This window comes from Solanum dulcamara, chromosome 2 (assembly GCF_947179165.1).
Source record: "Solanum dulcamara chromosome 2, daSolDulc1.2, whole genome shotgun sequence".
NCBI lineage: Eukaryota > Viridiplantae > Streptophyta > Magnoliopsida > Solanales > Solanaceae > Solanum > Solanum dulcamara.
Window position 1 is genome coordinate 10,446,376 of NC_077238.1, and position 26,454 is coordinate 10,472,829.

At 31.8% G+C, this 26,454-nt stretch overlaps 2 protein-coding genes across 2 annotated transcripts; one reads left to right on the plus strand and one right to left on the minus strand.

The window, feature by feature from the left end:
• Positions 1–8,619: 8,619 nt before the first annotated feature.
• LOC129875293 (uncharacterized) lies at positions 8,620–9,524 on the plus strand. Its single transcript, XM_055950749.1, has one exon. It carries the CDS (start codon positions 8,747–8,749, stop codon positions 9,281–9,283), a length of 537 nt encoding a protein of 178 aa, XP_055806724.1. The 5' UTR covers positions 8,620–8,746; the 3' UTR covers positions 9,284–9,524.
• Positions 9,525–10,829: 1,305 nt separating this feature from the next.
• Positions 10,830–14,148, minus strand: LOC129880296 (uncharacterized). Its single transcript, XM_055954269.1, has 4 exons — positions 13,473–14,148; positions 11,985–12,183; positions 11,192–11,632; positions 10,830–11,097 (listed from the first exon to the last, which is right to left on the minus strand). Exons 1-4 carry the CDS (start codon positions 13,978–13,980, stop codon positions 11,028–11,030), a joined length of 1,218 nt encoding a protein of 405 aa, XP_055810244.1. The 5' UTR covers positions 13,981–14,148; the 3' UTR covers positions 10,830–11,027.
• Between the last annotated feature and the right edge of the window lie 12,306 nt (positions 14,149–26,454).

Consider the following 26,454-nt stretch of genomic DNA (forward strand, 5'->3'; position numbering starts at 1 on the left):
ATGGAGAAATTTCCAACAAACTGAACCAATTAGTTGCAATTTGCAACTTCAAATTGCATCGTTCAATATTTGCTTTTGACAATTTACTGCAGCTATTGTTGAAAAAAAATGTAAATATGGAATGGAACCCACATCACCAATATCTAATGGCCGTTTTGTGAACTTTTCCATTGTTCTATCCTTGTCAAATATTTCTTTCAATCCTTAAACATCGGTCATATTTTAGTTGTCATTTGTTTTGCACTTGGATCAATCTAGAAAAAATATTAAAAAGATACGATTATGTATCAGTTAAAAATTATGAAGGTAACTCAAAAAAATACCTATATAAAGTAACAACATTCTAATAACTTAAGCCAAAAATATTAGTTATCTTATAAACTCATCTCAATATTTTGATTCATGCAATTATAGTTTTATCACTATATTGAAATTTCAAACTACTTTGACTCTTTAGTAAATTTATGCCTGCATAATAATTTTTTTTCTGCTTTAAATTTAGAATTAGCATGTGATTCACCTTTTAATCGACTATTAGGATGACGTTCATGTAAATAGTATTATAACTCCGTCTTGGCCTAAATTTTTTATTATCGTCTCTCCAATCATTAATATATAACTCTTTTAAATTATCTATAAGATAACTTTTTTTATGTTGAAGTCCATATCCTTTGGATTGAAAATGTTGATCTTTTGATGTTTTATTTGAAGATGTTTGACTATTCATTTTGTATGTATAACCTTATGAAATAATCATCATCAGTATTAGTTATCGTCATAAGAAGTATGAGCATCTCCAACATTTTAAAAAAATATTCATACATTTTCATAAAAATCATTAAACATGAAGTAGCAAAACATCACAAAAGAATAACTAAGCAAACATAAATTATCTTCAAAAATATTATAGTAAGCAACTATTTCTTATAATCACAAAACACTAAAAGTTGGTACACTTTGTTGGGGGAAGGAAGCACTGCAACTAAAGTTTGATATGAAAATAAATAATAAAAATAAATTGGACATGAGAATTTTACGTGGAAACCCCTCAAACAGATAGAGGAGAAAAACCACGGGGTAGAAGGATTTTACTATTCAAATATGGGAGTACATTGCTCTCAAATACAAGGAAAAAACAATAATTAACACTCTTCTCTTGTAAAAGAAACAACTCACTAAAAAGGACACTCAAGACTACAATATTTATGTTGGTGTATAACTCTCTTTGTATTCTTTCTCTCTTTTTGGAATGATCTAAATAAGGGCAAGATGCCCTCTATTTATTGGAGAGAAAAAATGCGTATACGCATTTTCAAAACGTGTAAAGACAGAAGGTTGCTGACATAAAAAAAAGGTGGTCAAAAAAGGGTGCTATGCCTACCTACCTTTTGTCCATTTTTGACTTTCTTTTCATTTCCTTTTTGATTTTTCTTTTTCTGCACTTTCTCCCCTTTTTGACTTTCTTTTTCTGCATTCTCCAACTTGAAAATTTAATTGAGAATCAATTAAGTCTTCACACCATCCTTTCTACCTAACTACTGCAATGTTACATTTCTGCTAGGCCAATAGAAGATCGACACCATATAAACTTGTTACTGTTGATCGACTTCGTAAACATATTTGCCAGGTTGTCATTGGTGTGAATTTTCTTAATATCCACACTGCCTTCTTCCACCTTCTCACGAACAAAGTGATACTGAACTCGTATGTGCTTTGTCCTTGAATGAAATGCCGGATTCTTTGCAAGATGCAAAGCACTCTAACTATCACAAAATAGAGCAACCTTCTCTTGTTTGTGCCCGAGCTCCTCCAATAACATCTGCATCCATATTGCCTCTTTGCTAGCTTGTGTAGCTGCTACATATTCTACTTCCGTCGTAGATGTAGCCACGATAGATTGCAGTTTTGAAACTCAGCTTACAGCTCCTCCAGCAAGAGTAAACACATAACCTGTGGTGGACTTGCTTTTATCAAGATCACATGCATAATCTGAATCAATATAACCTTTAATAGAAAAGTCTGATCCTCCATAACACATTGCAACATCTGAGGTACCCTTGATGTATCTCAGGATCCTCTTAACGGTATTCTAATGCTCTCTACCAGGACTAGCCATGTATCAACTAACCACTCCCACTGCTTATGCAATGTCAGGTCTTGTATATATCATGGCGAACATTAAACTTTTCACTACTGATGCATATGGTACTCTAGACATCTTTATCCTCTCTGCTTCATTGTAGGACTCATATTTGAGGATAACTTGAAATTAATAGGAAGTGGGGTAGAAATTGACTTACAATCTTGCATCTTGAAGCGTCTCAAGATTTTCTTCAAGTAGTTCTTTTGAGAAAGTCGAATCTTCCTATTATTTCTGTCTCGGTGAATTTGCATCCCTAGAATCTTGTTTGCTGGTCTCAAGTCCTTCATTTCAAACTTCCTAGCCAACTGTGCCTTTAAATTTGTAAGACAATATTTGTTGGGGCCTGCTACCAATATGTCATCAACATACAATAGCAAAATAACAAAATCATCATCATCAAATCTCTTGTAATAAACACAAGAATCTGAACTATGTCTGTTGTATCCAAGACCTATAATAAAGGAATCAAATCTCTTATACCAACACCTCAGCGCCTGTTTGAGACCATATAGAGATTTGTTCAATCTGCAAACCAAGTTTTCTTTTCCCTGTTCTTCAAAACCTTCTGGTTAGAGCATGTAAATTTCTTCTTCAATTTCTCCATGAAGAAATGCACTTTTGACATTTAACTGCTCCAAGTACAAGTCAAATGTGGCACACATCGCCAGGACTACTCGAATTGTTGTAAGTCGAACCACTAGAGAAAATATCTCATTTTTTCATTCATGGTTCAATATTCTGGTGTCCTAGGCGTAGGTCTTCCTCACCTGTTCTAGTGACATAGTCTATACCTTATTTCTGAGCGAATCCTTTCACCATCAATCTTGCATGATATTTCTTCACTTGATTATTACCATTGCGTTTGATCTTGTAGACCCATTTGTTTCCAATGGCCTTCCTTCCTTGTGGTAATTGAACAAGATCCCATGTTTTATTTTTATGAAGAGCTTCAATTTTTTCTTGCATTGCTGCCACCCACAGAGATGATTCTTGGCCTTTCATAGCCTCATAAAAAGTTGAAGGTTCTCCATCTTCTGTTAGTAGACAGTATGCAATATTACTCTCTATAGAATAATCTGAGTGCCAAGCTGATTCTCTTCTCTCCTTAGTTGACCATCGACTTCTGGAGTTTCGATCTCAGCTTGCTCTTGTTCTTCGTGCTTTGGTGCTGCTTCAGAAGAAAATAGAACTTTTTCTATTTCTTCAACTTCAACTGTAGTAGTCTCTGATTTTTCTTTTGAAGTGCTACTTTCTTTTGCTTGTATCTTGTTTTTAACAAATACAACATTCCTACTGATTATCACCTTACGGGCTGTGGGATCCCACAAGCGATACCCCTTGACTCCATCAGCATACCCTAAGAAAATACATTCCCTGGATTTTGGATCCAACTTTAATTTTTCTTTGATGTTGTACATAACATAAGCAGGACTTCCGAATATATGTAAGTGAGAATAATCAGTTGGTTTTCCTATCCGCATCTCCATTGGTGTTTTCAAATTAATTGCGGTTGATGGTGACCGACTAATCACATAACAGGCGGTTTTGACTATTTCTATCCAGAATTGTTTTTCCAACCCTGCAGTTGCCAACATAGCTCTTGTTCGTTCCAACAAGATTTTGTTCATCCGCTCTGCTACTCTATTTTGTTGTGGAGTATATGCTATCGTGAACTGCCATTTAATACCTTCTTGTTTACAGAGTTATCAAATTCATCACCAGTGTATTCTCCTCCATTATCTGTCCTTAAACACTTGATCTTTTTCTCAGATTCAAGTTCTACCCGCATTTTGAACTATTTGAAAACTGGAAAAACATTTGTCTTTCTCTTAATTGGATACACCCAACTTCTCCTGGAGTAATTATTGATAAATGATACGAAATATTTTGATCCTCCTAGGAACTCCACCGGTGCTTGCCAGACGTCAGAGTGGACTAGATCTAATATTTTTTTGCTTTTAGCAAAGGAACTGCTAAACTTCAGTCTATTTTGCTTACTGGTAACACAATGCTCACAAAAAGGTATTGAAACCTTTTTGAACCCTGGAAGAAGCTTCTGCTCAGCAAGAATCTTCAAACCTCGTTTTGACATATGGTCAAGTTTACGATGTCATATCATCGTTGATTCTTCAAATGAACTTGCTGACGCGGTTGATGCTTCTCCTTCTTGGTGTGTTTCACCTTTAAGCACGTATAGATTTACAACAAGATTTTCCGCTTTCATCACTATAAGTGCTCCTTTGGATATTTTCATGACTCCACCATGAGTCTTATATGAACATCCATTATCATCTAATTGTCTTAAAGACAATAGATTCTTCCTCAAGTCTTTTATATGTCGTACCTCCTAAATGGTGCGTATCGTGCCATCACACATTTTTATTTTGATGGACTCAATATCAATAACATCCAAATTATGATCGTCTCCCATGAACACATACCCTCCTGAGATAGGATTATATTGATGGAACTATTCTCTCTTGGAAGTCATGTGCCATGTTGCTCCTGTGTCCATGATCTAGACATCAGTAAAACGTTTTCTACCTTCATTATTTGATATTGCTTCACTACATAAAATGTCGCCATCATCCGAGGTATATGCAACATTCCCTTGAGCATTTGATGGCTCAAGGTGTTTACTCTTCTTTTTAAACCGACAATCTTTTTTGAAGTGTCCTTTCTTGCCATAGTTGCAGTACTAGATATTTTTTTTACTTCTTGATTAAGATCTACCATGATTGTGACTCCCATTGGGGTCAAGTTCCGTTGGTCTTCCTCTCACCATCATCAAAGCTTCAGCTTGCTGCGAATTTGCTTATCTGTTTTTCATATTTTTGCACTGATTTTCTTCTTTCAAGATAGCGGCTGTAATTTCATCAAAAACTAGACTGTCTGTATTGTTCGTCAGGTTGATGATGAGTTGATCATATGAGTCAGGCAGATTTTGAAGTAGAAGCTCTGCACGTTCAGTCCCCTCTATTTTACAACCCATTATTGTAAGTTGCAAAAACAGGGTATTCAAAATATTGATGTGTTCAATAACTGACATGGACTCTGCCATTCGAAGAGTATACAATCCTCTTTTTAAGAAGATTTTATTATGTAAAGACTTGGACTCATACAATCTCGTAAGAGTATTCCATATTTCATTCGCCGTCCGTTTTTCAGCCACACTAGACAACACTTGATCAGCTAGTGCTAAGTGTAGATTAGCAACTGCTTTGTTGTCTATGTCGTTCCACTTACTGTCATCAACAAAGTCTGTGGGCCTACCTTCAATTGCAGCTAAGTAATTGTCTTTTCTCAGTATCGCTTTTATTTTTATTTTCTATAATGAGAAATTAGTCCCATTGAATTTTTCAATGTCAAACTTTATTGTACTCGATATTGTTATTTACTTCACACCCTTCTAGATCATTTCTGAATATTTTTGCGAACAATCGTGACAAACTGTACCGTAATTGAAATTTACTATTCACATGAATAGTACTTTTTATCGAATTTTACTATTCATGAAAATTTACTATTCACTAATAATAACTTCGCATAAAACAGATAGAATATCCAAGGGCTCTGATACCACTGTTGGGGGGAGGAAGCACTACAACTAAAGTTTGATATGAAAATAAATAATAAAAATAAATTGGACATGAGAATTTTACGTGGAAACCCCTCAAACAGATAGAGGAGAAAAACCATGGGGTAGAAGGATTTTACTATTCAAATATGGGAGTACATTGCTCTCAAATACAAGGAAAAAAAATAATTAACACTCTTCTCTTGTAAAAGAAACAACTCACTAAAGAGGACACTCAAGACTACAATATTTATGTTGGTGTATAACTCTCTTTGTATTCTTTCTCTCTTTTTAGAATGATCTAAATAAGGGCAAGATGCCCTCTATTTATTGGAGAGAAAAAACGCGTATACGCATTTTCAAAACGTGTAAAGACAGAAGGTTGCTGACATAAAAAAAAAGGTGGTCAAAAAAGGGTGCTATGCCTACCTACCTTTTGTCCATTTTTGACTTTCTTTTCATTTCCTTTTTGATTTTTCTTTTTATGCACTTCCTCCCTTTTTTGACTTTCTTTTTGTGCACACTTTACAATCATACAAAAAAAACTAAGGAGAAAAACACTCAAACACCACAAAACATATTACAAATAGGAAGCAGTTGAAAAGATCATCTCTTTAAGCTTGCATTCTACATTAAAGCCAACTCATTTCTCCATGTGGTCCACTCCTCAGATAATTCAACAACAATAATAATGATATCAATATAATATTTACAAAGTGAAATTTGAAGAGAGTAAAGTGTGCAAACCTTGCCACTATCTTGGAGGTAGAGGAGTTGTTTTAGATAGACCATTAACTCAAGAAAAATACAGTCCAAAGAAATATATAAAAAATACAACAACAACAATAATAAACCTAGTATAATCCCACCATGTGGGGTCTGGGGAGGGTAGAGTGTACGCAGACCTAACCCCCACCTTGAAAGGTAGGGCGACTATTTCCGAAAGACCCTCGACTCAAAATATATATATAAAAATAAAAATAAAAAAAAGTCATGAAAAATACTATAAACATCCCAACAAATCATCCTAAATAATAGTAATAGCAAGATAAAACAACAATCAAAGTGTAAAAAAATACATATAATAACCAAACTCAAAGGACAAGAAACTACAATAGTAATACTACAACTAATAGTACAGTTAATAATATAGAAGAATAAGCGAGACAATGCTCAATTATCTAATTAATTGCTTTCGATCCTAATATGTATCTTCATAACCTCTTATCTAAAGTCATATCCTCAGCAAGTTGAAGTTGTGTCATTCTTATCTAATCACATCTTCATAATACTTCTTCTTCATCATCTTACCTATACCTTTGTTGAAATCATCCATAGTCAAACTTTTACACCTCAACATTGGAACATCCGTGTATATCCTTTACACATGTCCAAATCATCTCAACCTCGTATTTCGTATCTTGTCTTCTATCGAGGTCATTCTTACTTATCTCAGATATCTTTATTCCTAATTTTATCTCTACTATTATGATCACGCATCCATCTCATCATCCTCATTTCCGCACCTTTCATCTTCTAAATGTAGGAGTTCTTGACTTGTCAATACTCCGATCCATATATCATAGTCAATCTAACCATCGCTCTGTAAACTTGCCTTTAAATATTAACAACACATTCTTATCACATAGGACTCTGAATGCGAACCTCCATTTTAGCCACCTTGTATTTATATGATGTGTGGCATCATCATCTATCTTCCTATTTTCTTGGACAATAAACCTAAGATACTTAAAACCTCCTCTCGTCTGAATGACCTGTGTATCATGTCCCAATTCCACGTCAACCTCAGGTGTTAATTCAACCTGCACTCCAAGTAGTTTATCATGATTCTATTCAACCTGAACCCTTTTAGACTCCAAGGTTTGCCTCTCCAAACATCTAGCTTAGCAACTCTGCCTCAAGTCTCGTCAATCATAAATATGTAATCCGCAAATAACACACACCATGATATCTCTTTTTGAATATGAATCAATTTATCCATCACCAAAATAAATAAAAGATGGCTAAAAGTTGACCCCTAATGCAACCCCACCAAACTGAAAAGTGCTCTAAAAAATTGTTGGACTTTTTTATAATATAAAAAATCCACCCTAATTATTTAGAACAATTATAGATTTATATTGAACCTTCGATTTTATTTCAGAAAATCTAAAAATTGATTTGGTACAATTCGATTCGATCGATTCTATCATGTTTATTTAAAATTATTAACACCTCTAGTACATATACATGTCTTTGATCACCATAAGCCACTAATATATCTTTAGCTTCCATCTCCATAGAACCTTCCTAGAGACTTTATCGTAAGTCTTTTCTAGATCATAAATATCATATGTAGGTCCTTCTTTCTCTCCTTGTACTGCTTTATCGATCTCCTCTCGTGTTGATATTCCACTTTGTTCTTTCATGTCCATGTCTCTCTATGAATTAAATTGTGCATCAAACAACAAACACTAGTGATCTTGTTATGAACCTTAATTGAGTATCACGAAAAGCTTCTAAGAATTCTCAACCCCTTTTTAAGCATCTTCTTATCGGGAATGGGCTATTATATTTTAGGCTAGAATTTGCAATTTAAATTTTGGACTATATTATATATTTTTATTTCTCTATGAATTAAATTGTGCATCAAACAACTAACAGTAACAGTAATGATCTTGCTATGAACCTTAACTAAGTATCACGAAAAGCTTCTAAGAATTCCCCAACCCCAATTTAAGAATCTTCTTATCGGGAACGAGCTATTATGTTTTAAGCTAAAAATTGTAATGTAAATTTTGGGCTTTATTTTTTCAATTTAAGTTAATTAATTATATTTTTTTGATATTGTCCTTTTTTTTAAAAAATAATAATAAAAATAAAATTGCTATCCGTGCATTTTCCCCCAAATTACACTCGCACTCTGTTAATTGCAAATCCACCATAAATTGTAGCAAACCTACTCGTCCATCTTTTTGACCCAGGGCCACCCTCCTCCACCGCAAACCACTGCCGGAAAATCAAGAATGCCACCCAAATCCGAAACCCAATCGGCATCAACCACCACCAGAACCCAACTTTCCGATCCGTCTGATGACTACTCCATCGACCCAATTTTCCACATCCTCCGTATTCTCCCATTCTCCTTCCTCCGCCCTCCGAAGCTCCGCCTGAGAATCCCAACGGTGACTCTTCCCTCCGCCATGACAGTTTTCAGCCTTATCCTTCTTACCTACTTCATGGTTGTCTCTGGCATCGTCTATGACGTCATTGTTGAACCGCCGGGAATTGGATCAACCCAAGACCGATTCACAGGAGCTGTTAAACCTGTGGTTTTTCTTCCGGGTCGAGTTAATGGTCAGTATATTATTGAAGGGCTCTCTTCTGGATTCATGTTTGTACTAGGTGGTATTGGGATTGTGCTTTTGGATTTGGCACTTGATAAAAACCGAGAAAAGAGTGTCAAGGTTTCTTTTGCATCAGCTGGGATTGTGTTTGTTGTCATTGCTTATGTTATGAGTATGTTGTTTATCCGTATCAAGATCCCAGCTTATCTTCGCTGACAGTTTTAGCCTTTATATTTGTTTTAATAAGCACTGTGTTATTTTTAGTATTTCTCTGAATGGATATAGTTTGTCACTTCACTCTTTAAATTTTGAAGAGCTTGACATATGACACTGTTTGTAGTAGAGGAGTAAGTGAAGTTGATTTGGGTATTTGTGGCTTTTGGTAGATGTTGGTTATTGAAATGTATGCAAACTTGGATCTCATGAATGCATAGTAGAAAACTGTTTTCGTTGCTTATGTTATGAGTAAGTTGTTTATCTGCATAAGATCCTAGCTTATCTTTGTTGAAGAAAAGAATCAGTTTGTGGCTTTGAGGATTTTTCTGAATGGTTTTAGTTTATCACTCTTTTAGCGAGACTGATACATGATAATATTGCTAGAGTAGAAGTAACAGAAGTTGATTCGGGTATTTGTGGCTTTTGGTCGATTTTGATTATTGAAATGTATGCAATCTTGGATCTCATGAATTCATAGTAGAACTGTTTTCATTGCTTATGTTATGAGTAAGTTGTTTATCTGCATAAGCTCCCAGCTTATCTTTGCTGAAGAAAAGAAATCAGTTTGTGGCTTTAAGAAATTTTCCGAATGGTTTTAGTTCATCACTCTTTTAGTGAGACTGATTCGTGATAATCTTGCTAAAGTAGAAGTAACAGAAGTTGATTTGGGTATTTCTGGCTTTTGATAGATTTGGAGCATATGAACTGTGTGCAATTTGGTTCTTTGAATGCATGGTAGAAAACTGTTGCTAGAGGAAGCTGCATTTAAGCTATGTTTTAGTTGCAAATTTCCTAGTATCATATGGATAGATAAAATTGTTAGGTTTTATGGATGAATAGCTGTGGCATTTGTGTTCATGTTCAACCATGACACATTATAAGAAAAATTATTCATTTGATGAAAAATTAATCGCTTAGCCAGTTATTAATCTCAATTAGTTGGGTGAACTATATGAATGTCTGTCATGGTTCAGATGCATTGGGTCTTCTACCAAAACTTTACTAGAGTGATAGTCTGATAGATATATGGAACTACTACTAGCTGGTTGCTGGTTTTCCCTTCAAAAGGCTAATCTTCTCGAATGCAGAAGCATTATTTAGGCTGCTGACAAAAATGCAGAATGCATTTGTAAGAGATTGTTTTTTCCTTAAAGCAATTGGGGCGGTGAATATTTGAGGTATGCATCATGTTAATCGTTGGTTTTAGCTCGTGTAAACGAGTTTCTCAACCCTCATTCTATCAGTCCTAGACTTGCAGACGTTCTTCATTCCACTAAGGCCCCTGCATCATGTGGATCTTTTTCTTCTTAGTGCTTGCTATTTCACTCAAACCTGTTCTGATGATAGCATAATACCTTCCATGAATTCCTATCTGTTGAATGGTCAATGTCTACATATATTGAGTTTTTACGTGCAATGTCTCATAGAAAGAAGAAACTGGGACAGAATTGGATCATCTTTAAATGATTCCAAAAGAATTGTGAAATGCCTTTCACATTCATCAAACATTGTAAAACCTACTTCTCAAGCCAAAGAAAACCCAACATTATGCGTGAACGCACAATTTGTTTCCATTACTTCATTCAGATACTAACATTTACATACAAGAAATCAACAAACCTGACCTTAATATTGAAGTGAATAGTAAATCTACAAAAATGAATGACTGCAAAAACGATAACCCCAGCTACTGTTGCTACAGAAATGTGAATGCTGGCCATTGTTAGCTTGGGTTTTTTCAGAGTCAAGATGGTTTCTTTTGTGCATATTTGGATAAAACTCCAGTGAGTACAGCTTTCTCCTTAGTTTTCAACCTGCATGACATTTGCAGCAGTTGGTAAGCGAAACCAAAGCAATGAGTTTAAATATGAGTGCAGAAGTATGTTATATCATGAGCTTATAGCTTACTTGCGTGCAGATCCTGGAATATTCAATTTTGAGACCTTCTCTTTCTTTTGCTTAGGCTTTTTCTTCTTCTCCTTTGCTTCAACTTTCTTTTTTTCTGAGAATTCATCTTCTCCAACATCCTGCTCATCACCCGATGTAGACTCTGCAGATAAAGTTTCTGAATTTTCTACATAATCATTCGTGTATGCTGATAAATCCTCCACCTCTGCAACATTGTGGTCAGTGGAGATGTTTTCCTCTGAATCCGAGAGGATATTTGTGTCAAAATCATCATCCTGGTCTCCGTGCAGATCAGGTATTTCTTGTTCAGGAGTATACTTAATTTCATCAATTGACTGTTTAGTTGTGGACTTCAGTGATCCGGGATATATCATCTCACACTTTATTTGCTTCTGGACCTTACCAAAACTTATACTTCGTCCAGAAAACATTTGCACAAATCTACAATTACAAACATTCTATAGTTTCATAAAGAATGCAAAGGTAAAGATTAAATAGGCACCTGGTCTAATTTTTCAAACAAACTGCTATTATAAGGTAGATAACCTAATACACATACAAAGTCGCACAAGATTTTACTAACCTGTGATTTTAATTATATCTCTAAACTATGGCAAGAAACAAAAATCAACAGAAAGTCTAAAAAGCATTAGTGTACGTGTTGTTGTGATACTAATTAATTGGTCATGTTACGAGCTTCACCCTATTATTTCTTCCGTATAGCCATAAACAACACAAAGCAGAGCAAGACCAAGAGACAATCGAGGTATAAATTCCAATTCTAAAGCATTACCTTTGTGCTTCATTCTTAGACTTGAAGTCAATATAGGCCAGGCCTTTGCAAATAGGATTCCTGGTCTTCTTGTTCCCAGTCACGACTGGGACTATGTTAGTTATTCCTGGAACTCCTTTGAAAGCCACTCGTAGATCTTTATCAATGTTCATTTTCTTCGGAATATTGACCAAGCGCACACGGAGTTCATCCTGAACAACTTTAGAAATTATAGGGCTTAAGTGAAATACTGCGATGCTAGAAACATGGTAAAAAGCACAATTTAAAAAGAGTAGAAGATGCAGAAGTCATTGAAGCTCCATGAGGTCTCTCCAAACTCTTTTGTTCTACACGAAGCATCTACGGATAATACTGCTGATCACTGAACTAGTTAAAGCTATTTGATTCCATAACATTCATAACTTTAGTTCCAAACTCTAGCTCATACGTCTGACTTGGGTTGAGATAGACCAAATTCACCCCTGATAGAGTTTTAATGCTTTTTAAATGTTGGTTAGAGTTAAGAATGAGCAATTACAGAGAAATAAGAGGAAATTAAAAAGGGGAAAACTTAAAAGTTATGTTAGATATTCCTTTATCTGCTTACTATTGTTTGATAAGTAATAAAAGAATTAGTAAATTTTTATACTAAGCCAGTGCAACAGGCATGATTACAGGTTGTGCAATCCATCTATGCTAGCATTACATCTACACCATGTACAATAACCAGATTGCACCCAAAAGCTAACAAAAAAATTATATCTTTGTTAAGGCTGTGTATGTTTCTCTTTCGCCTTAAAAATTCTGCTATTTCTTTCAAGTTCAGACAGTCCACTAAATGGCCTGAGCCCTGAGATATAATATTCCAAATCTTTAAGGATTTCTTGCCAAACCCCCGCCCTTCCGCTGTTCCAGCCTTGCACAAACTCCAATTCAATAATGGATTTTGGCATGGTCCAATTTTTGACTAAACAAGGTGTATCAGATGCTTATGCAGATGGTTTTGGTGGCGGTAGAGTCAATAATCAGCAGATTTCTCTAAAGTAATCGGAGAAAAGTAGTTATCGTTAATTTAATTTCTCCAATACTCCTATATAAGATGTTTAGTACTATAAAAGAATCTACATTCCTAGTATAATACAAGTTTGGCAGAACAAATTCCAAATTCCAAATTATAGGTACAATAGGAGTTCCGACTATGTTAATAGGTATCACAATGCTCAGCTCATATTAAGTCCTTAAGGTGATAAACAATTCACTCTCAAGGGTAATTTACTATGAACAAATACATAATTTGTTCATTGTTTCCCATCATTTCAGTTGCATTCTTAGATGATTTCATATTTTCCCCCTACCAAGATCATAGGGATCCTATGCCCAGCAGAAGGCTCATAACACATACAACAACAAGAAGTCGTGTCTAGGGAGTCTAGGGAGCCCAGACCTTACCCGTACCTTTGCGGGGCAGACTTATAAAATTTACAAAACCAAATGTTCAAAAGAAGTTACCTTTATCCTGCTGAACTGGTTTGGTATTTGCTTTAACTGGATTGTTCTTGAGCTTATTGATATTAGCAAGCTGAGCTTTTCTACTCTGCTCAATTTCTTCCATCAACTTATCTTCAACTGAAGTATCATACTCTTTATCTACTCCAAACCCACGAGGCTTGTTTTCTAACCATTTCTTCATATTTCTTAATGGAATAATTACCTCATCATCATCATCATCTTCATCTTCATCCCCAAGAAAATCATCCACATCAACATCGTCATCGTCAAAATCCTCAATTTCTTCCATTTCTACCACACCATTGCCACCTCTTTCTTCATCCTTTCGTGCAAAAACGCACACCCCAGTTCGTTTTTGCCACAGAAGATGACGAATGCTTAGATGGGTCACTCTATTTGAGGTAAAAAACAACTGGGTTTGAGGAATCTGGGGAAAAAGAGGAAGAAATTGTGAATTTGGGCTGGCACAACATTGGGGTTGCCTTGGATAACTTCCTAGGCTAAGCATTTTTATAACAGAAACTTCAAAAACTTGAAATGGGATTCGGAGGAAGCTCAAATTTTGCTTGGTTAAACAGGTATTCCGACTTCTTCTTCTTCGATATCTACTTGGGTTTATCAGTTATCAGTACAGGCATCTGGGAATTTAGCTGAGGTTTTCGGGGAAGAATGGAGATGAAGAAGAGAAGAAGATTTTGTGGACTTCAGTGAATATAAGCCCAAATGAAAATGGGTATTTTGGCCTGACACTATTTGGGCTAGATATGTACCGGGAATCTTTATACAAATAGTCGTTCAAATTTATTGTTTACTTTTTTGGATATTTATGCAAAGTAGCCATTCGGCCCTTTCTTCACCAAAATATTAGCCCAATTTTAAAATTATCGAAATTGAATGAATATTTTCCTCCTCATCCTTTCAATTTCGTCATTAATGACTTCTTCCTTCTTCGTCTTCTCCTTCTTGTTCTTCTTCTTCTTTTTTTTTTTAATAAAAAAACATCGACGTACCGCAAATATTAATCGTTTCGAGCGACATTAAATAGTCAGTGTGTACTTCTTGTATAGCCAAGGTATACTTCATATATAATTAAGCTATATTCAGCTTTTTGAATGTATCATAATGTATAATCTTTGTATAGTTCATGTATAGTTAATCTATATTATATAATCAATGTATACTTTTTATGACTTTTGACAAGGTATATATTTTATAGTCAGTGTATAATTTCTATAACTTTTGGCTTCTTTTTTTTTTATGTAAATAAAGAATGACTATATTTGTTATAAATAAATTACTTTATTATATATATATATATAATATATTTAAAATTAGCCCTACTTATTTTCCATTGTATACTTATACATTTATTTGTGATTTTTAGTTTAAATAGTTGGGTAGTTTAAATGAAAAGATAGGCAGTGAATTCTATCGGCTATTTGTGTAAGGATTTCTCCGAGTAAAGTTGATCAAAATAGCCAACTAATTGGGTACCTTTTCATTTAAATGTGAAATGTCATTATAGAACTTGTTTTTTCTATTTCTACTGGTAAAATTATTTTCCTCATTTTCTAAAAATTTTAATTAACGACCATGAAAAAATTAAATTACTCACCCTTTAATGACAAGATGTGAGATGGACTTCTATATTATTGGTCTAATAATGAATATTTGATATGCTCCAACTTTATTTCTTTAGAGTGCCATATATTTGCACAACCTTTTATTTCTTGACATGATTGAACCAAAAACTTCCTCTTTCCTCCATTGAACAACTTACCTTTAATTGATCATTTAATGTCATCGACAAAAATGGTACATAACTGTCATACGAATTTCTCTCTCCTTTTTTTTTTCTTTCAAAAGTTTGATGTTAACATTATGATATTTTTATTTGTTTTGAGGTTTGATGTATGATAATTAAGTGCAATGTTGTAATCTAATGTGTTTCTGAGTTTGGACGGATTATTGATCATCTCATTTATTAGCTTAATCCATTAAAAATTAAGTTGATATATAATTCAAATTAACTCATGAGAAATCTTGTCAAAATAAAAGCTAGTAAAAATTGAATTGGGTTGGGTCTTGACCCGTTACCCGACCCGTTTTGACCCAAGCAAATTTGATTTGGGTTCGATTGAACCTTAACCTTTTTGTTGTTTTGACCCATTATAACTCATCCAAATTTGACCTAACCTGCGCAATTATCACCCCTAGCTCCCACTGTCATGTGTGTCACATATACACCTCCTTTAATTAGAAATTCAACGGTCTGGCTAAGGTTTGCTCCATCTTCGTATGAGTGATGAGTCCAACTCTAATATATAACATATGTTTTACGATTCAAGCTCATAGTACGTATTGTCCGTTTTAATATAATAAACCTCACGATTTTATCCTTTACGTTGGGCTACATCGAGCTCAAAAATGATCGTATATCATGTATTAAACTTGTACTCCATTATGTATTTTGCAATTTCACCTTTTTTTGATGTATGACTTGTCTAGATCGTTATACATCTTCCTTCTTCATAAACTTGTTGGATTCAAAATCAGTCAATTATCTATTTAGCCAACTTTCGTCAATCCTTTACTGTCATATAGAGGCGCCAAATCCATTTAAATGGTTTTACTATAGTATGTCTTATAGCAATATTATTGATTTGAGAGAATAGACTAAAGTTTAGGGTACCAAATTCATAGGCATTGGGCATAGGTCATAATCATTAATGTATGTATCAGTCTATTGAATAGTACTATTAATTACTTAGGGCAACGGTAAGAGATTTATGAATTGTAATACTCCATTCAATGTTTGGTGGGCATCATATTTTTGGTAAAGAAAAGACTAAGCTAGGAGGAACCTATTTCTTTTGACTTCGATATATAGTTAGTTACATCTTTTTCTTTGTTTTCAGACGTTAATCTCCCCCTCTTTTTTGACAAAATATCCCAATGATATGTTAGGGAGACTTTTCCTTCTTGATGGTCTTCTTCAATTGAATAACAATAATAATAACATAGTCAGTCTAATTCCACGATTAAAATCTAAAGAGGTTGGAGAGTACGCATATTTTATCCTTATCTTAGAAGGTAGAAATGTTATTTTCCCTTGATTCAAGAAAAAATAATTTATAGTAGATCGAAAAAGAAATGACGAAGTGGAGAAGCTATGGCAAAACACTATAGAGATCATGACCAAACAGTCTGAAAAAAAGAGCTGTAACTGCAATAAAATACTACAATAATTATAGTATAAAAAACAACAGTCAATAACAGAAATTAAAGGACAAGAAACTACATGCTAAGAGTAATACTATGCTAACTAGTATATATGGAAAAAATTAATTAAACAACGCTCAACTACCTACTAACCTTTAATTGAATATTCCGAAAAAATGGCTTTCGCACCATATTACATACTTCATCCACTTTTACTTATCTACTATATTAAATATAAATGTTCATTTTTATTTGTCCAGTTTAAAAAATCAAAAAATAATTTACCATTTTATATCTATTTTGCTCTTATTATTAAATACTACATTCATTTCTTCTCAGACTGCTAATAATACTAAGGTATAATTACGTCGAACCATAAAACATCTAAATTACGAAAAATTAATAAACATGACAAAACAGACAAAATGTTGATTACTACATAAGAAGAAAGTACAAAAAAATTAAAAAGGTATCATTGGACAGTATTATACGAGAATTAAGACATTAGATTCTAGGTTAAATATATTCTTTTTGGGTCTTCTTATTGTCCTCTTATGCATTTAACAACTACAAGACATTTGATCAAATTAATGTTGTTCTTCCTTTTCATAATTAGCCTTAGTCTCTTCAATCCCTAATTGTATAATTTACTTTGATTTTTTGACCCTCCAAAACAATTATAATTATTTATAACAAGGTCTCATCAGCACATGAGCGGAACTTTGTAGATCGGAGGGGTGTCACGCCTAATGACTATGAATTTTGTACCCTAAACTTTAGGCATAGGCCATAAATGATTGAAAATCTTTATATACATGTATATTTGTATATATATATTTATAAGAAAACTATAAATATTAAACGTGACATCTTAAAAATAATGAGCCTTGTGGTGCCATTGGTTAAAGTTCAAGTTTAACACAATAGGGGATGCAAATTCAAGCAAAAAGAATTGTGAAAGTAGATTAAAACCCTAAACCTCTTGTAATTAAAATTTTAACTAAACCAACAGAACAAGTCTATATTATTTATGCAAATTTGTTAATAAATATTAAGTATTATCTTGCTCTAAACTAGAGTTTTTGCCATAAGTTACTGTTCAAAATAGTGTGACACCCAGAGATTCAAAATTCTTGATCCGCCTCTGCACCAGCTTATAACTAATGAATGTATACCTGAGAAATTTATATATATATACCTTACTGATGCCACATATATATATAAGTAAATATTTCGATAACTTATTCAATTAAAATTTTAATGTTAGGATTTTTTCGATTATAGATTATGAAACATAAGCAATCTAATTAAAACTCAGCATGATGTTAGAATCATGGAACTTAATGATTTTTATAAGACATCATATAACATTAATACTTTAATCAATAAAACATACTTCATGAATCTATAACGTTTTCTTAAATTATCTTTAACGAAATTGATTGAACTTCTTGGGAAACTACTTTCTCTCCTTTGTAGTACTGTGCTCATTCTCACATTATTTGATGAGAATAATACATACATTAATGATTATGACCTATGCCCAATGCCTATGAATTTTGTACCCTAAACTTTAGTCTATTCTCTCAAATCAATATTATTGCTATAAGACATACTATAGTAAAACCATTTAAATGGATTTGGCGCCAATATATGACAGTAAAGGATTGACGAAAGTTGGCTAAATAGATAATTGACTGATTTTGAGACTAACATGTTTTTGAAGAAGGAAAATGTATAACGATTTAGACAAGTCATACATCAAAAAAAGGTAAAATTGCAAAATATATAATGGAGTACAAGTTTAATACATGATATACGACTACTTTTGAGCTCAATGTGACCCAGCGTAGAGGATAAATTCGTGAGGTTTATTATATTAAAACGGACAATACGTACTATGAGCTTGAATCGTAAAACATATGTTATATATTAGAGTTGGACTCATCACTCATACAAAGATGTAGCAAACCTTAACCAGACCGTTGAATTTCTAATTAAAGGAGATGTATATGCGACACATATGACAGTGGGAGCTAGGGTTGATAATTGCGCGGGTTAGGTCAAATTTGGGTGGGTTATAATGGGTCAAAACAACAAAAAGCTTAAGGTTCAATCCAACCCAAATCAAATTAGCTTGGGTCAAAACGGGTCGGGTAACGAGGTCATGTAACGGGTCAAGACCCAACCCAATTCATTACTAAGTTTAATTATTTTATTTGTTCTTTTAAAATATTTTAGTACCTAATAAATTATTTTTTTTCTTTATTATGCATGTATGTAACATATCACATTTAAAAACTTTTATTTTGACAAAATTTTCCATTAGTTAATTTAAATTACATATCAACTTAATTTTTAATGAATTAAACTAATAAATGAGAGGATCAATAACCCATCCAAACTTAGAAACACAGTAGATTATAACATTGCACTGAATTATCATAGTGTTAACATCAAACCTCAAAACAAATAAAAATGTTATAATGTTAACATCAAACTTTTGAAAGTGCACCCCTCCGATCATAGTCATTAGGCATAGGTCATAATCGATTGAAAATCTTTATATACATGTACATTTGTATATATATATTGATAAGAAAAGTAAAGATATTAAACGTGGCACTCTTAGAAAATAATGAATCTTATAGTGTTATTGGTTAAAGTTTAAGTTTAATCCAAAGGCGATGCAAGTTCAAGCAAAAAGAACTTCGAAAGTAGATTAGAACCCTACACCTCTTGTAATTAAAATTTTAAGAGGTTTTGTCATAGGTTACTATTCAAAGCAGCGTGGCACCCATAGATTCAAAATTCTCGATCCACCTCTACATCAACATATAACTCACGAATGTATACCTGAGAAATTTATATATATATATTTATATATAAAGAATTAATAAACCTGCCATATATATATATATATATATATATATATATATATATATATATATATATATATATATAGGTATATATTTCGATAACTTATTCAGTTTTTTAATGTTAGGTTTTTCTCGATTATAAATTGTGAAACATAAGCAATCTAATTAAAACTCGGGCGTGATTTTAGAATCGTGTAACTTAATGATTTTTATAAGACATCATATAACATTAATCATTTAATCAATAAAACATAGTTCATGAATCTATAACGTATTCTTGAATTATTTTCAACGAAATTGATTGAAACTTGTTGAGAAACTATTTTCTCTCATTTGTAGTACTGTGTTCATTCTCACATTATTTGATGAGAATAATTGGAATTGCAGTTGAGAAAGAACCAATTTCGTAAGCTACTTTATGCAATTTTTTACACATATTGTGTTGTTTGAAGTAGATTTAGATATATATAATAAAATTAGGGGTTCGTTTCTTAGTAAAAGTAGTTTACACATATTATAGATGTTTATGACTAATCTACTGATAATGGAAGATGATTGCGCAAGAGTGGCACATACATGACATGTGTCATAATAGGTGGCAACTTCTCATGTTTTATGTGATTCATGTCAGACAGAAGTGTCACATTTATCAACCACTTTATTGTAATTTGATTCTGAACACCCCCTAATCATTAAATTCTCACTTGATTCTCTATTTTTCACCAAAATGGAAAGTTACTTAATTGCCTTGTAGAATTACCTCAATTTATTTAACCAATAATTTTAATTAATTATTTTATTATTTAAACTCAACTTAATCACATGAAACATATGTCTAACATTTAAAGGTAAATAAATGAAGAGAGAAGTATCAAAAACACCCTCGAATTTGGCGTGAATTATTGGTTTAGTTTCTGAATTATTGATAGACTTTAAAACACCTCTTAACTTGACAATTAAGCTTAAATACACTCCTCCCATTTCATACACAAAAATATGTCATTTACGCGCTACACGTGGAATATTTTTTACTGATGTGACATATATATATATATATATATAAAAAATTAAAAAAAGAGAAAAATATTAAAAACACTCCTAAATTTGGCGTGGATTATTGATTTCGTCCCTGAAATATTAATAGGCTTAAAAACACCCCTCAAGTTGACGAACTAAGCTTAAATACACCCCTCTCATTTCATACGCAAAAGTGTGTCATTCAAGCGCTACACGTGAATTTTTGTAACTGATATGACATATATGTCACAAATTCCTTTAATAAATTATATATATCACAAATTTAAAAATTTGAATTAATCAGAATTTCAAACAAATTAAATAAAGAATAAAAACAAAAATTTTATGGCATGTGATTCTTTGTATCGTGTTCACTCATATGAAGTGGGACATTGATTTTCCTTATTATGCAATGATTTCTAAAGCAATATAATTATATTAGTCATGTATAGCTCTATAGATTGAATTAACTCCACTTTGTAAAGAACATAATAGTATAGGAAACTACATATTTTTTGTCCTATGAGTTCAATAATTTCACTCCATTTTGTTTGAGAGTCGGTGTATTATTATTAGTTGTGAGAAAATTCCAATCTTTAGTGTATGATTGCGTAGAGTGATCCAGTGCATCAATAGAATATTGAAACAACTAGATTAGTTCTCATTTATTTTATTTTATTTTATTTTATTTTACCTAGGATAGTAATTACTTGTTCCAAAAATAATTACTCGTACACGCATGTCTCCAATTTCGATTTTGATATGCATTATTTGAGTTGAGGAATATGAGAAAAAATATTTTTATTTATCTGCATAAATATTATCCTCTCCATATTCCATCAATGAAATTATATCTAATATATTATTATTTTTGTTGTTGTTGTTATTGAGAAATTCAAAAAATATATATTCTTTTAAGCGTTTATATTTTTGTAATATTTCTCCCTTACAATTTGAAATTTCCGAAGTTAAATTGGTAATAATTTTAATATTTAATTTTCAAGTCCTAACATGTGTAAAGAAAAATCAGGTCAAATTCTGTAATTTAAAACTTATAAATTAACTTCAACTAATGATTGTGTATAATTATTATATTATGATATGCTCTTATCCTATAAGTATAATGATAACTAATCTAGCTAGGTTAATTATACACTATTAGAATTTAGAAAAGCTAATGATGAATTGAATACCTAACTTTGCATTTGACAAAAACAACTGAATAAACTCAAAGGAATCTTAAAAAATTGAATCGAGAAAGCCTCTTATATAGGATATATATTAATTAGAGCATACCATTGATTAAGAATATAATCCCTCCATCTCAAATTACCTGTTAAAATTTTTAAAAATAATTTTCTCAAATTATTTTTATTTATTATTTTAGATGTTTAACACAATTTTTTTTTTCATTTTATCCTTAATTATTATTATTCTTGAAATTTGTAAACACCTTAATTTCAATGATGTTAGAATTATCCAAATACCAAAAAAATCTAAAATAATTAAATTTTTCTTCTAATTAATATTTTTTTAAAAAAATTATGACACATAATTTGAAACTAGGAAGTATCAATTAAGTCTAATGGGTTAGAGTTTGGTACAATGGCAATGAGAAATTGAATAAAATTGCATGGGTCCCCTTCCCATTCCACACCACCGACCAAATTCAAAAAAATTGCTAAATATTTAACTGGGTCCCTAATTTGTTTATGTTATTTATATTATAATAATGGGAAAAAATTGATAAATCAAAGTTGTGGATAACAACATATACCAGAATCTTTAACTCCAAAAACAAAAGTTAATTAAGATTGCTCTTCTTTCACAATCAGTCTCATCCATCTCAAATTTCTTTTCTTTTTTGAAAAAAACAATATGAAAAAAAAATACAAATGAACTTGAAACCAGAATGAATAATCTTGAAAAGCACCTATAAATAATGGAAAATATTTTAATAATATTTTTTTAAAAAAAATTAAAGGAAAGAAATATAACATTAATGTTGAAAATGAAATTTCATTTTCCATTTATAAGTATTTCCTCTGTCTCAATATTATTTCTGTTTTCGAGATTCAAATTAAAAAGAAATTTTAACCTACATCAATTAATATGAAAAAATTATAATTTATAATATTTTTCGTATATTATTTTAATCTAATCAATTTAATTTTAAATATTAATTCAAAAAAAAAGTTATATAAATTAGGACAGAGGAACTGATTAATTTTTGTCCGTTATTAATGTGATAAAACACCATGGTCCCTGCTACCCTGGCCACTGCACGAGAATTCAATCATTTTATAGATTCTCCGAAAATAAAAAAAATTACTCACACATTATATTATTTCTCCGTTTACTTTTATTTATTTATTATTTTAAAAATAAAATTTTGCTTTTATTTATCACTATTAAAAAATTAATTTTTTTTTAGATAATATAGTAAAATACTTATAATTATTTATTCAATAACGTATAAAGTTCAACAACGTTGAGGAATAAAAATGAATGAACAGAGTATTAAAAACATGTATTTGTTCTACTTTGTAATTATTTCTTATCAATGAACACAAATACGTCCATAAAAAAACACATCCCGATATATTATCCGTAGAATGGGGGTGGGTGGGGTATGGTATTGACTCGATACACACAACTATATTATTTAATCGAAATAAAATAAATATAACTCTTCAAAGAAAATGTTAATATATCGCATATATGTTGCTTGAGTCGTTTGGTTAGAGTTATGCATGTATTATAATGTAGATATTAGTTATAACTTATAAGTGAATATATGTATTATTTTATGCAGGGATATTTAGTTATTCATATATTAGTTATTCCATATTTTATTCTGCATAAAATAATATATGGATTCCCTCATAACTTATAAATATATTAGTTATGCAGATTTCTAAATTGTCTACTAAACGTTGTATTAATTTTATATACGTGAATATAACTTTTTTCTATCTAACTACCAGACGTCGTATAAGTTATAATGAAAAATTAATACATGAATAACTTGTTTCTAATCCAAATCAAACGATCCGTTACTTTATATCTTCCTATTTTGTTTTCATATTTTCTTATAATTTTACTTCGAATATTCCTCTTTTGAGCCAAAAATCTATCAAAAATAACCTTTATATCCTAAAAAAATTGACATAAGATTTGTTAATAGTTGTCCTCTTTCTATGTATTATGTGTTTCAACCAAGAGGGACCTATATATCAACTATGCTTCCTTGGGCATTGTCACTGTCCATGAAACCCTTGGATGTGTACTGTTTTCTAAGACAGGTGTCTTTTTGATCCATATATACTATAGGGTGTTGGTTGGGCTTTGATTTTTGATACTTGCTTTGATTGGATGGCTGTTACTTATTATCAATTCATATAATAAAAAGGTAGATAAAGGGGAAAAAATATAACGATCACATCAAATCAATCGCCAGATGAAATATAAATTTTTTCACCTAATATAACGAAGAGCCATATTTTCCAATCATCTAACAAGAAATAAAGCGCAAAATGTAATCAACGAAAGAAAATTTTACCGTGAAAAACTACGACCTAACTCTGTAAAATTTCCTTGGCTTCAATCTCCAAATTCCTATTTGGTTAAGGAATTCAATCTTATTTGGAATTGATTTCTTTGATTGTTTTGACCTCTATAGGTTTTTCTCCTATTTCTAAAGTTCTTTCCACATATGCAAGTGTAACAATATTTTCATGTTTGTGCTTGTTTCCTTGATCCACACATTTAGCCATAAACCTAATTTATCAATTAGAAGAAGAAAAAAAAACCTTTTGTACTTGAAATTTGCTTCGTGATCATTAATATTATGAATAACTTTCTTTAAGAGACAAGCAAATAACTTGGTTTTTTTGTATTATTCGTCAATAATATTCAAAATTCGAATTTAATACAACTCAATAAGTTCCCCCGTTTTGATAATGACAAATCCATAGCAAAACCATTAAATCTAATTACCCAAAATATTCTTCTTGCTCTTGATATATATATATATTTAACTACTTTTCAACAGTCGTTTCCAATCATTTGCTAAGGACCTGGTTCTTTCAGTGTTTGAACGATATTTCTTCAACTAAATTCACAACATAACTAGTTTCCTTTAAGAGACCTGCGAAGAATCTAGTTCTTGTGTATTGTTTATATATACATTTCTTGTGTTAATAGTTAGTTTCTTTGTGTGGTTCTAAGATAAAATCTTGATTACATTCTTAATTGATTATCGTAAATATTATTTTGTTTTTGTAAGAGACTCCATTAACCAGATGGAGTCATTGAAAAAGAGAGTAGAAAAGGGGGCTATTGGGAACATTCATGAGGTGTACGAAAGTAATTGTAGCCTTGAAGTTGCTCTCGATTTTAGGGAAGAGTTTGAGAAAATTCTATAAAAGATGGGTTGTGATTTTTGTTTCTCTTGAACAACGAATTTTCTACACTAATTACTTGTATTGATTTACATACTTAGCTTGTTACCTTCTTGCATAACTGCATATATTAGGTCGTAGTTGAACTATCATGATTGACGGTAGCTAGGCGTGGCTAATGGGCGGGTTTAGTCGGAGATGGATTGGTTGAAAATGAGTTTCATGACGGAAAAAATATCTGAGTCGATCCATATTTAATATGGATAAAAATGGGTAAACTCAATGGATAATATGTATCCATATTATCTATTGTTTCTTATTATGTAAAGAAATAACTATTTTCATATTACAATTTTCTTTCCTTATTCTTTTTCTCTTTTTAGAATGTGTTTGATATGAAAGGAAAATATTTTCATGTTTTCCTAGGAAATATTTTTCTGGAAAATGAATGATCTTAAATCGGGGTCGGGAGGTCAAAATTCGAATCTCGGGTCGAGGTCGAACGCCGGATCTCAGATTTGTACCCGTTTTAGGTGATGAGGTTTAAGAAAACTTTTGAAAAATATTTTCTTGATTTAAGGAAAGTTTTGAATTTTTTTCCCCTTACATTATATATGGAAGTCATTTTTCTTAATTTCGAGGAAATTCTTTGAAAAATATTTTTCAAAACATATAAATCAATCAAACATGAGAAAAATTGAAAAATATTTTTCAAAAATATTTTTTCTTCGTACCAAACACACCCTTAATAAGTATATTTTTTAGAAGTTCCTACACCCTTACATACTCTAAGTAGGGTGTAATTAGTGGATAACTGAATATCCATTAGTTATCCGTATTTTATGATGGATAAAATGAGTTGATGCATATTTGATCCACTTCTAATTGATTGAATACCAGCCCATTTAAAATGAATTGGAGGCCACTTCTTAATTAAGTAGAAATGTTAAAAATCAGAAAAAAAGAAGAAGAGGTAAATGTACTTGGGATATTTAAAGGGCATTGATTATAGTTTCTGTTAGAAATTTCTATCAAAAGTCTTTGGAAAATGGAGCAATAAATAGGAGATATATATGAGTAACTACTAATTCTTCAATTTTATAATTTCTCCTTTAATACACACTGAAATATTGTGTAAGAAAGTAGGTGCAATAAATTGCAATGAGAAAATATTATAGCTGGTAGGTTAACAACATGTTGACTAATAAAGACCATAGGTTAAATGGAGGATTCTTTGATTAAATGCTTGAACTGTATACCTATTGGAAGACAGCCATACTGAAGAGATAGGCAATGTACCTTAATATTATTTGTCCCTACATTTGGAAGCATTTTCCTGTTGTGCCTTTGCCATCAACATATTTCTTTTTGGTTTAATTCCACTTGGATCTGCCTGTTAGAAAGGGCACAAAATTCAAATATTTATTTATTTACTTATTTATTATGACCTCTTTTCAGTAG